Genomic DNA, 12,382 nt, shown 5'->3' with positions numbered 1-12,382 from the left:
CTGAAATCCACCAAATCTAACAATACCCAATATCCAATACAAAAATACGCCTGCATATAACTACCAATTTGCAAGTATTTTAAATATATTTTTATGTATATTTATCTCTGTAAATATCTGAAAGCTTATAAGCATAGTATATACCTGGCAATTTAAAAGGCAATATCTTCAGATGAGATCTCTTTGATTATGTAATTGTTGCTGTTTTACTTTTTTCTGTCCTCTACCCAAACATTTTTCTCTGTACACAACATTTTCCTAAAATTTTACTTTTAAAAAGAAAGTTTCCTGAAAGCACAAATCTATGCATTATACTTGCATGAATATTTGTATGGATATTAGTTAGGAATGCGTTATGGCATTATTAAACACACAATGCTGGTGGAATTTGCCTCAACTTAAAAAAGCGAGAAAGCAAACATTTGCTTCATGAAGCTCTTGGATATATGGCCCAGCATCGTAATGCATTTTGCTTATGTTCACAAAACTGAAAATAAAGGCACCATTGATAATTCGTTCCATTGAAATACTGTGACCTATGCTACATACTAGTGTATGGCACTTCCATGACACGAACACGTTTGCACACATTTTAATTTATAAAAGACTTTATTCACTACTTCGCTAAAATAAAAGTTTTTATTTTTTAAAATTATTTCCCTCAAATACTTAATTTATATAAAATAAAGGTTTAGTGGTGACTGTACAATTTTTTAAATTTTATTAATTTTTTTTTTTTTTTACTTATGTCTGACAAGTAACGCATTAATATCTTCCACTTTATACAGCAATTGGATCTTGATTTGCTATTACACTGGATAATCTGGCTTGCAAGTCCTCCTGCGGGGAGAGGCGGAGTCCTGGGTTAGTCCTACTGCTGTCCGCGGACCTGAAGCTGGATGCCGACTCCAGGCTGGCAGCCAACGGGTTCTGTATGCTGAGGAAGGGCGTGTCCTCGCCCACTCGCTCGTCTTCCGTCTCGCTCTCCGAGCTGCCGCTCTCCGAGCTGGTGTCGCTGTTGGACTCGGCCTTGTGCGCCCCGTGGTCAGTGACCTTTGTTCTTTTGGCCCTGCGGCCGTTGGGCAGTTTTTTGGCGGGTTGGGCGGCGGCCGCTTCGTACTCCTGGGTGGTCTCGTACTCGTCGTCTTCCACGATCCGGAGGGGGCTGGGCGGGGCGCTGTGGGTGTCCTGGCCGTGGTTGTAGTGGGCGGAGTCGCGCTGGTACTGGCCGCCCTGGGAGTGGGCGTGGTCTTGGCGCTGCTTGTCCCGCGGCCGCGGCGGAGTGGCGAACAGCAGGGGGCGCTCCTCCTCGCCCAGCGGGCTGACGGCCACCGAAGGGACGGACGTGGCCAGGCTGGAGAGGGGCGGGGATGACTCGGTGGGCGGGGACTGAGGGGATACTGGGGAGACCAGTTCCACTGGAGACATGCGGTTTGGGGTCGTCATGGCCGAAACGTACCTTTGAGGGAAAAGAAGTCGGAAAACCGTAAACCACAACCCCCCCATTGTTCAGGGCACAAGCCACATAAAAAACACTCAACCCTGCCCTTACCTCCGTCTCACAAAATATACATTTCGTACTTTCAAGCAATGCATTTTTTATGAAATAATATCTTTTGTATCTAATTGCTTCCTAATTACTTGTTCTAATAACAACATAAGGCACAAGAAAACATAAAAAATAAAATGCAATCTTCACCATTTGGCTGAAAATGGAAAAGGTACACATACATAAAACTGTATGCATATAAATGTCATATCCAGAAAATAGGCAAAAATTTAACTTTTCAGTGCCCTGACTGCCCGATGTTTGAGAGATGTGCACAGATGGGAGGATCTGTTCCTCATCCTCACAGCCTGTGGGGGCGGGGCGGGGCTGCGATGGCAGCTCCCAGTGACAGGTGCGCTACCTGCTGTGCTGTCAGCGGCTGACACGAAAAAGCACGCCCACACCTGTGCACCCCGGCCCAACACGGCTTAACAAACGGTTACCATAGCCACAGTCTTCTGTTTGGTCCCTTCACACCGAGGCACATGCCATATTCCACAAAGAGATGGAGGACAAACAGTGCTCAGCTGGACAAACAGATAAACGCGCAGTCAGGTTAAACCTTTCAAAAGGTGATAGAGGGTCTATTTAAATTCTAATTCAAGTGAGAAACACCCCAAAACAAATCGGGCTGATTCACACTTGGTGCTCACTATGTTTACCTAGTATGTGAAAGTGTGCAACAGGAAACCAAATCAAATTCAGCTTTAACTCAGAACAACACTATAAAGACAGGAGTTACAAACTGAAATAAAATGAGGAAATTATTTTCCCCTCCTTCCCCCACATTCACTAATATATGGGCGGATGGAAGCGTAAACCTACTCAATGAAATTCTCTTTTCTTAAAACTGAGGGGAAAACTTTCTTTGCATTAAGTAAAACTAAAGAGGTAGGAACTCAAATTTCAGCAAGTCCATTCAATTCTGCATTATTGGTATTTATAAATAATCTGTCTCCCAATTCCAGCAACAGCTTGCTTTTCTTCAGTCTAAATATCAGTATTTACAAGCATTTCCAAAGGATCTCATGGTTTTGTGTTAGTTATTTAAATTTTTGCAAAATGAAAAAGGAAGTATTTCAACAATTATTGGGAGCCCAACAACAAGGGACTAAAATAAGCTTAAATTGTGTGAAAAAACATTTGCGAATTGACACGTTTGATAAACATGCATAAAGTAGGTACTCTATCTTAACGTCATCTCTGTTTTAATTAACTGTGAAGAGGGCACTGATTTCATATCTAATTAAACTGAAATGAAAAGAGAAAAAACTATTGATTGCCAACTATAATAAACATAATTGCACCATTTCAGCACCACTTATATGACACAGCACGCTGACAAACTGCGTGCTGTGATGTCATTAGAACAGGACTCAAACATTCTGAGAGGAGGAGGAGTTTTTGTTACGGAAGTCTGTGAGGGTCAAACAGTACCTCTCGCTATAGGGGGAATCTTTGTAAGAGTCTGGCGTCTCCCTGGGGTTCTTCAGGTAGGCGTTCGCGTCACGCACGCCCCCTGTGGCGTTCAGACGCCCCCGGCGACTTGAGGGTGTGGCTTGCTTGCTGTTCTCCACGGACGATGACATCACCAGTTGGGAGCGGCTGTTGGAGAGCAGGCTCTCGCTCCGCCCGTTTCCCCGACTGGGAGAAGAGGAGCCAAGATGCATTTATTGACACGGAAAAGGACACAGAATGCAGACAATAGAAGGGCGGCGAATCTAAGGAGGGAAACAGACCTCTGCCTCCATGATGCAGCTTTGATATCGACTCATTACCGTGCCCCTTGGCGATACAGAGGAACAAGCAGACAGAGAGAAAGGCAACTGGGGATTTGAACCTCAAGAGTTCTGAACCCTTAATATAGTACCGCTACCGTTGCCCACGGTTACTTACCTACATAGGTACTCTCAGCTGAACTGACTATTCGTTAGAAAACTAATGTTGTTTTGCACGTTTGCTTTATATTTGGGGGTTCATGTTAGGAAAACAGAATAAACAAGATACCCAAGTGATTTTAAAAAATTCTAAAATTCAGTCACTTGTTCAGTCGGTATTGAAGAATCAATTGTTCATGTCCACACACAGTCTGTGAGTTCTTTTTTTTTTTTTTAAAGGGATCAATTCAGCACCCAGCTGCTCAAGTAAGGAATAAACTGTTTGCCTTATGAGTCATTTGCAGTTGAAGTTAGCACTGTTTCCTTTGTAAGCTCAGTGGCAAATATTAGAAAGGGTGTTTTCATGGACACATACGCTGGAAACTATCTTCATATTACATTCTTGAAAGACACGATATCTTCCATTACAAAATCTTTCATGATTTTACTGAAGCCATCAGGGAAAGCCCCTCCTGCCCCTAATAATTTTGTAAAAGAAACCTGCTTTTTGCACTCAGTATGCAAATTAACATGACTTTCAGGAACTGATGAAAAGCAGTATGAAATTTCTGACCTTTAAATCAACAAAATAATAATAATAATAATAATAATATAATCATAATCATAATCATAATAATAAACATACAGCAATGCCTCCTGGCAGTTACTGCATTCTAAAAGTGTTGAACGAATGCACTCCTTTAAAGTAACTGCTCAACAGAAATCGGAGCTCTCGGCATTTCCAATGGAGTGGGCAGCACAGCAGCCCTTTAAAAATGCAGCGATAATAAAAAAACAAAGGCCTTTGTGGAGCCTGCGAAGTGAACTGTTACCTCTGGCTTGACGTATGGGTGACTGTTGTAGATTGATGGGCTGACGAAGTGTATTGGCTCGCAGAGAATGATGTTTCAGTTTCCTTCTCGATTACATGTTCGGCAGGGGCGGCGTTTTTCGACACATATTGCTGCAGTAGGCAGAACACAAATAAACCGTCACATTGATAAATACAGTTGTATGAGAATGGTGTGACATGGGTCACAGCACAGAGTCCAAACCCAAGAGAACGGCTCAACAAACCAACGCCTCTCTCAGGGATTTCTTTGCTGAGCATGCACACAAAGATAATGGCAATTGTTTTCCAATCTTGTGGACTGTGTTTTTACAACCCTTCGGATTTTGTGTGCTTTTTGCTTCATTACAATTTTCAAACAGCAGCTCAGGAGGACTTTACTTCAATTGACAGTGCTCTCAAAACCACTAAATGGAATATGCAAAGCATTCTTTTTGAACAATTTCCCAGAATCTCACGACGGCCTCTCAATTTCTTTGAATTCCACAGCTGACAGGAATTATGAGTTTGCTGACACCTCAAAGAAGTTGTTTTTATGTTTGTAAACTATGGCAATACCCTGAGGCAAGGCAGAAAAGTACTAACTTGCTGGCGAAAGCAACAGAGCATTTCTGAGCGACAAACTGGTGGGCTGGAGACTGAGCCGTGGAGCTTTTGAATGCGACTCAGAGGGCACACTCACATTGACGAGCTGGACGCCCTCACAGGGAGGGTGGGGCATCTGTGGGCCGTTGGCCATGGCTGCCATGGCGTTGCGTTCAGTCCGCAGGCTCTGCCTCAGCCGATCGTGAAGTTTTTTCCTCTGTTTTCTGAGTGGAGCAAAGACAGCTACCGTTACCTCACTGACCCTTCGATACAGGAGACGCAAACATCAAGAGGGAAGCACTAAACGAGAAACTAAACGAACAACTCCAGCAGTGATGTTTTGTCAGCTGCAGATTAATTTACACGTGTGTGACAAAAGCACAAACCACCGCCACTCAAAAAAGTGAAACAGCTTGTCAAAGCTGGATAAATCAAAGCTTAAATAATCCTTCCAAACATTAAACAGGGAAAACAATTGCAACATAAATCTGATCGAAAGGAAAAGATGAATTACTTTGTTTTGCAGTAGGCGACGACACACATGATGCCAACAACCAGGAGAGCAATGCAGATTCCTGTTATGGTAAGCACACGTTTCTGATACAGCTCCTCTGCTTCTGGAAAAGAAGACAAATGAATCTTACACTTCAAAAATACAGATATTACATTTCTCCCATCAGTTAGAATCAACAGAAAATGGTCACAGCAACAACAATTTAATAAAGCATATTTTGTTGAAGAAGGATCAAAACATATTAGTGGAATAAATGACAGATGTAATTAGTGGAAATTTGTTACTGAAATTTTCAGATCATGTGTAAATCAATATTCATAGAAATTATATATTATAACTATCATGTTAAACTATACAGGCAAAGAGGATGCTCTGTGTGTTCTGAACCTCTGAATATCTGTGTATTGCTTAAAAGTAAAATAATAATAATAATAATTTTCAAACTTTTCATTTTTATATATCTCGCCACAGAAGTGTGCTGAGAAAGCACTTTGTACAGATGTTATGTGAAGACATGTTAGTTGGCAAGGTAGGTTTCAACCATATGTCCACATAATATTAATTCCATAAATTACATGTGCTGTAATTTATTTTCAAACAGTAAACTCCTCTAAAGAATATGACTATACAGATCTGTACTTCAATCAAACTATTCAAAGTACACGTAGCAAGTTAATGTGTTGCAAACTATACTGCAGACTTGTTCACAGGATTTGTAATCAAAACTGTCCTAGTAACATTGCTGTTTAAAGGTCATCTGATGAAAAAAATTGGAAATGGACTGAGGCACCAACCAGGTCAGGAATTGGAAATTAACGTCCAATTAACTGCACATAAATTAATTCATTATAATGAACCTTATGGTGCCCATGGCTGTTATTTTCTCTTTTTTTAAGAGTTAATTGAAGAGGTCTCCCTCCTTATTATATCAATAGGCCTGTACATTTCCTGTGAGCAAGCTCTGCTATCAACAAAATTCTAAAATTAAAACATCATTAATTAACTGTTTACAGGAAGCTGATGTCATCTTAAAGAAATACACACATAACAACTGCTGCAACTGTACAGAAATGGAGGAAATGGAGAAAAAAATTAAGGAACATGGACCACCGGCAACAAAACAAGGGACACTGTCAGAAGACTTGGAAGAAAGTAGAGAAAAGGGGGAGGGACAGAGAAAAAAAGAAGTGTTCAGGTTTATTGGATGGGAGGGATCACCTGCACATCTGGCACAGCATGCGGCGGACTAGATGACAAAGAGGGAGGAGGAAGAGGATGAGGAGGGCAGATGCATGGGGGAAGGGACGAAAGCAAAGCCTGAAGGGATGGGTCCATACAGCATAACCACTGAAGCCTCTCTAGACACGCAGTCATATCGACTATGAGCGGCAGCGTCAGATCCCGTGAAGGGGAGGGTTCGAATGGTGTGAACGTACGTTCCGAAGACCTCACAATTTCATCAGTTTTTTTTTTTTTTTTGCTTTGGGAACGTTTTGTTCAAAAAAAAGAAGAAAGAAAATGGGGGGGGGGGGGGGGGGGGGCAAAGACTCATTTTAACGGTCCTTGTCTGACGCGTGCCGCCGTTAACGGGCCGGTCCAGCAGTGACCGTGCGGCTCCGCCCCTTTAGCGGCTAACCTGTAGCTAGCAGTGTGATGAGGAAAGTCAGCCGCCTCTGAGGGCCAGCTGAAATAAGCAGCTGGGCTCCTCAGGGAGGAGGCCTCTTTTTTTAAACGTGTCTTCTTTTAAAAGAATTGGCATGAGCGAGCGTGAGAGAGGATGAGACAGGCAAAGACAAGCTTGGCAGTCATTACACAGTTTTAAGATGTATGTTATGGCTGTATGATCCCTTCATTAGCAAGGAGACTGACTGGAGAAAAGGAAGACAGGCTCAAGCTTCTAAGAGTTCTACATCTGAAATCTAGGAGGAATGAACGATCCATACCCATAAATTCAATCCCAAGATGCTCTGCCAATGCAGAAAGTTGACAAAAAGAAAGAAAAAAGAACAGTTTGTGAAGTAGTACCCAAGATTCATGATATAATCAATAATACATGTACATAAAATTACTGAATCACTGTTTCCACAGAAGATTTGACTTGGAAAATTTAACAGTGCTAACATGTTCAAACAGAATTCAACTACCTATTCTCGATAGCAATGCTGCACTAGAGATTACCAATAAGGCAAACCACTTTTAGAGCCCAAGTGCTACCATACACTAATATAATCCCACACTTGAAAACACTACATGAAAATGTAAAGACTTCGTGCACTGTTTGTCTTGCACAGTGGCAGATGAAATTTACATGAAATTATGCCAACTGGTCTATACCATATGCATTTCCAGAGCCTATCAGAAAGGTATTGTAAGACTTTTGAACTATTCAGTGCAGTAAGTAAATAAAGCCAAATGGCAGAGACTGGATTCATTAAAGATGAATTCACATTTATTCTGGCTAGTCAAAATCCATGGCATGCCCATGCAAACATCCCGGCGTTTTTAAAACATCAAATTTTGAGACGCAAAATGACTTTTAGTACTTCAACAGTTAGAAGCAGGATGTACAGTAATATCTGGTTATTTCTCAGTTACTCAGGTAAGCATGCTGTGAGGGTCATGCGTTACTCATTCTCAACACAAACGACTTCCTTTATATCCTTCACAGACTTCTCATTTCCGGTTACGCGTACCAAACAGCCATGCCTGTTATACACATTTGAAAACAAACACATACACAACTATGTTTTTTTCATATCGCATGCTATTGCCTTGGTACCATTTCCCTCCTTAGACTTTCCCTCCGCACTTAAAAACGAATAAAACTAGCTTTCAATATTCAGCAGATGTTTGTCGATTTTAGCTGCGGTCGCCCGTTCATAAATAATACTTTCATCTGCAATCCCCGGCACGCCGGTGAAGGTCATGGGCCTTTTATTGAGTGGGCAGAACATGACATCGGGCCCCGCTGGTCTGGTGTAACTGTAAATGAGGGTGACCCAGGGCTAGAATGCAAATGCCCGGGCTCTGCACCATGCAGAATTGACATAGGTTTTTAACATCTACCACTCAACTGGATTTTTTGAATCAATTGTAAAACTATAGGGAGGGGGGCGAGGTGGTGTCATAGCAGCTACTGTATACAATATATGTGGTTCAGGAACTCGTGAGTTCTGTAAAATATAGATCACTTCACTCGATTTTACAGTAGCCTTCACGTGCTGTGCTTACCAATATTTTAATACAAATAAGGTCTACTGCAGCTATTGACAAAATGCTAACATATCTACATATATTACCACTATAATTGCATGCCTGTCCTTGAGTTACCTTGTCATTGCGCGAAAGAAAATTTAATGTAATCTGGGTTCTCAGACTGATTCTAAAACAGTCTTATCCCTCTAAACCTTAACGTCAATTTTCCGATAAGCCAGAAACCTCACTGTCTGGTGCGACAGGATGAGGATTTTATTTACTTTCTTAAAACAAAGCACTCAATTATCTCTCCTACATTATAACTTGAAGGTTGATGGTGGCTGCAGTGGGGTCAATAAGACCGGCCACAAATCACAGACAACACATCACTGGGAAAAAATACAGCCTGCTGATAACACAAACTACACACACATACAGATTTACCTGGGAATTTTACAATGGTTTTACATTAAGTCAATGACCTAGATTTGCGAAAGGAGAGAATCTTTTAAAATCTTTTTAACACACGGACTCCTTCATCTTTAGGAACAGTTGCCTGTTATAAGATGTTGAGAGATGGTAACTCTGAGGATGACTGGCTATTGTGTACGGAAGTAGACAACTTGAAATATGAAATCTATGTTACAAAGTTTTTACTAATCAGACATGTTAACATTAAAGGTGACAGTGTCTATCCAGGGCATTTGCCTCCCCCCCCCACCCATGGATCCTGACACCTGTCCAAAACCCGACTTCACCAGAGATGGAGCAGTACAATAATGATGCTTTCCAGCCATCCGCAAGACGCATCTTAAACACCAGCAAGCAGTGCATTTAAATGAACTCTCTGCTGCTGTGCTCATTTACATAACCAGGCTTAGTAAGTAACCCGCTAAATTAGAAACATGTGGCAACGCAGACTTTTGCAGCACTGACGGTAATTTGTAGCATGCTTATTAAATATGTGATTCATATATGATTATATAAAAAAGGAATGATCATTTAAGAAAGATCAAACCAAACACTAACGTAGCATTAAATAAAAAAATAGGTAAATGGTCATTCAAGTTATAAAATTCACAGGTGAACCTGTTTTTGTTCTATTTAGAATTTAAGAGCACTGAGATGCCATGGAATACTTAATTGCCTCAGACGTAACGTTTAAATATGTCAGTTCACTGCAGCAAATAACCTTAAAGCGAGTCACATCATTTTAACTACTGCCTTTCCAACCAAAATATCAACAGCGAGTTGAAAACAAGAAAGAAACGCAAAGAAACTCTGAAAGTTGACAGAGTGGAAATGCCCTTTCCTGTCAGGTCTGCCCTATGGACCACTATCCAACAATTCAGCCTCTAAGTACCTGTGCCACAAGAAGCTTTGTTTTATCTGCCAAATCTGCTGAAAATGGACTTGGCTTAAATAATAGATGCCTTTGTTTCTATTACGGAAACAATTTAGAGGGCTTTTAAATGGTCACTTTCTCTGCGGCACATACAAGTAGTTACTGCAGCGATTAGAATAAATAACCGAGAAAATTGCACGGCTGCCCAAAGTTTTACCCTAGTCACATGATACACTTTGCATCTCCATGCAGTATATTTCCAAAGAGATTTTTGAATTGTTGACATTAAGTTTTAGTTTTTTCCAGGTCCACCTCAGGCTTCTGTGCCTGAATGCCATTGACTTGTTTGTCTTTTGACAGAGCCCATAATCCTGAGCAAATGGCCATCTAACAGCCCGCCCGCCCGCCCGCTCGCTCGCTCGCTCGCTGTGAGGGAAGGTCAGGCGCCGCGTGCTGGGGAAATCCATCTCAGCCGCTGGGCATGCTGGTGCCAGTCAATTTCCCACACAATGTGTCGATGAAACGGACATGTAATCAGTCACGGCGGGCACTCGGGAGGAGTTCACTGTGCCCCCCCACCCCCACCCCCACCCCCAACAAAATCTACAGTATTGGTGGCTTGGGGAGTGGCAAAGCGTCAGGGGGGACTGGGGGTAATGGGTGTGATCGCCTTAATCGAGGGCCTTAATCGAGGGCCCTGCTTCTTCTTGACCCATAAGCCGTGGCTAAGCCAGGGCGCTCATTTTGGGGAGAGAGGCAGGGGGCACAGACGTGCTCTCTCAGCGCAGACCCAGCGCATGCTGACGCACCGATGCGGCAGTCTTTACGGGCGTCCTCTACGACCCGGTCCGCGTGCCCGCGGCCGGGGGGACCTGTTGTGTCTCTGGCAACAGGAACCCGAGGCATTAAGGTATTGATGTCCCGGTGGCCCTGCCCCCCCCCCCCCCCCCCCCGCCATGATGTATGGCTCCCTGATTACCAAGGACACAGCCGCTGTCCTTTCCCCCCCCCCCGTCCGCGCGGCTCTGCCTCAGCATCTCGCCCCGCCAGCGTGGCGGTCTCCTGTTACTCCGCTGGCTCAGCTCCATCCCCGAGCCGCGCTAGCCTGCGCCCGGCAGCACTGAAGCAGGGCGGGGCCATCCACGAGGGACAGCGTTTTTTTTTTTTAATCAGCCATTTTGAATATGGACGTCACCAGGACAAACTAAGCAACGCAGTTTCCTCGGTTTGAAGCTTACACAGTTGCAATTACGGTCCCTGCTTCCTCACCCCCCCCCCCCCCCCTTCATTTCCTTCATTTTCTTAATGAAAACGGTGTTTCTACTCGTGTGCCGATTGGCCGATGGGGAACCGAGGCAACCGGGCGGCAAGGTTACTGTAAGCGCGTCATGGTGATGGAGCGCACAGGAGCTCAGCTGCCATTCATCTGGGCCTTGGCCACACTCAGTGACATTAGAGCAGCCAGCGTGTAATAGGCCTGCTCAGGTCTTTACAGCGCCTCCAATAATTTGCAATGACTCGGGCCTCTCAAATGAGTTATTGGTCTGAGTGCGGGGTGAGAGCGGGGGTGGAGAGGCTGGTGGTGTTAAAGAGACACCAACAGAACAGTAATTCTTCCCTGCCCTGTCAGGTGTCACGCTCTGTATTCCACCGTGTACGTAATCTACTTTATCATCGATCCATTTGTGAAATTGCCAAATGGCTAAAACGGTAGCACCCATGTTATTAGCATTCATAATGTGGCATGTTTCCCCCACCCGACCTTTAAGGACATATTCTATATTCCCCTACGGTTCATGTTGCCTAACGCATCTAACTGAACTTAAGCATCAAGGCAAAAAACTCTGAACATGCGAGGAGCAGGTATGGAGGAACGACATACAACACAACATAATTACAAAAACGCAAAAAAAAAAATAACCTCATCCGCCTAACGTCTGAGAAGAAAATGAAGCAACAGGAAGAAGCGTCAACCGAGCATGCTTCGATTCAAGCACAGACAGGAAGAGGAAACAGACGTACTGTAAAAGCTGGCCATTACGTAGTTTTGGCAGCGATCACCAGTAAATTCATTTGGGCACCTGAGTGGAAACAAAAAATTCAGGAGAGAAGAGAGAAGAGAGAAGAAGTGAGTTCATACCAGAGCTGTGAAGGACACACGTGCACCGCTGGTGTTGTCACACTGTCGAGGAACAAGACTGTCTTACAAACATCACGCTCCCCGTGACCGTTAAAACATACTTACTTGAATGAAGTCCCAATCAATGCCTTAATTAAATGCCTTTGAATGTCAGCATCAGAGTGTTTAATCCAAGCTCGTTTTTTAGAGTGGAATAACGGAAGTGATTTAGGGAGATTAAATGGACAAGGCCCGAGCTGCATACCATGCGGCAACCTTTGTGTGATCATCAATCTCTCTTCACCCTTTTTTTCCCCAATTATAGGATCAGGCAACAGCACACGAGGG

General features: G+C 43.3%; 1 protein-coding gene across 8 annotated transcripts in view; it reads right to left on the bottom strand.

The window, feature by feature from the left end:
• Positions 1-727: 727 nt before the first annotated feature.
• Positions 728-12,382, bottom strand: part of nrg1 (neuregulin 1) — a 78,646-nt gene continuing 66,991 nt past the window's right edge. For 3 of the 8 annotated variants that reach the window (XM_035391688.1, XM_035391683.1, XM_035391690.1), the window contains 7 exons: positions 11,938-11,996; positions 7,319-7,342; positions 5,376-5,478; positions 4,959-5,085; positions 4,260-4,390; positions 2,987-3,193; positions 728-1,459 (listed from right to left, as the gene is read on the bottom strand). In XM_035391688.1, the coding sequence (XP_035247579.1) occupies positions 781-1,459; positions 2,987-3,193; positions 4,260-4,390; positions 4,959-5,085; positions 5,376-5,478; positions 7,319-7,342; positions 11,938-11,996 (1,330 nt within the window). In that variant the 3' untranslated portion in view covers positions 728-780. The remainder of the gene's footprint in view (positions 1,460-2,986; positions 3,194-4,259; positions 4,391-4,958; positions 5,086-5,375; positions 5,479-7,318; positions 7,343-11,937; positions 11,997-12,382) is intronic. The other 5 variants (XM_035391689.1, XM_035391685.1, XM_035391684.1 and 2 more) reach the window with 4 other exon arrangements.

Source organism: Anguilla anguilla, chromosome 14 (genome assembly GCF_013347855.1).
Source record: "Anguilla anguilla isolate fAngAng1 chromosome 14, fAngAng1.pri, whole genome shotgun sequence".
Taxonomy (NCBI): domain Eukaryota; kingdom Metazoa; phylum Chordata; class Actinopteri; order Anguilliformes; family Anguillidae; genus Anguilla; species Anguilla anguilla.
Note: the sequence above shows the minus strand (reverse complement) of the source record. Positions and strands in the feature narration are given on the sequence as shown.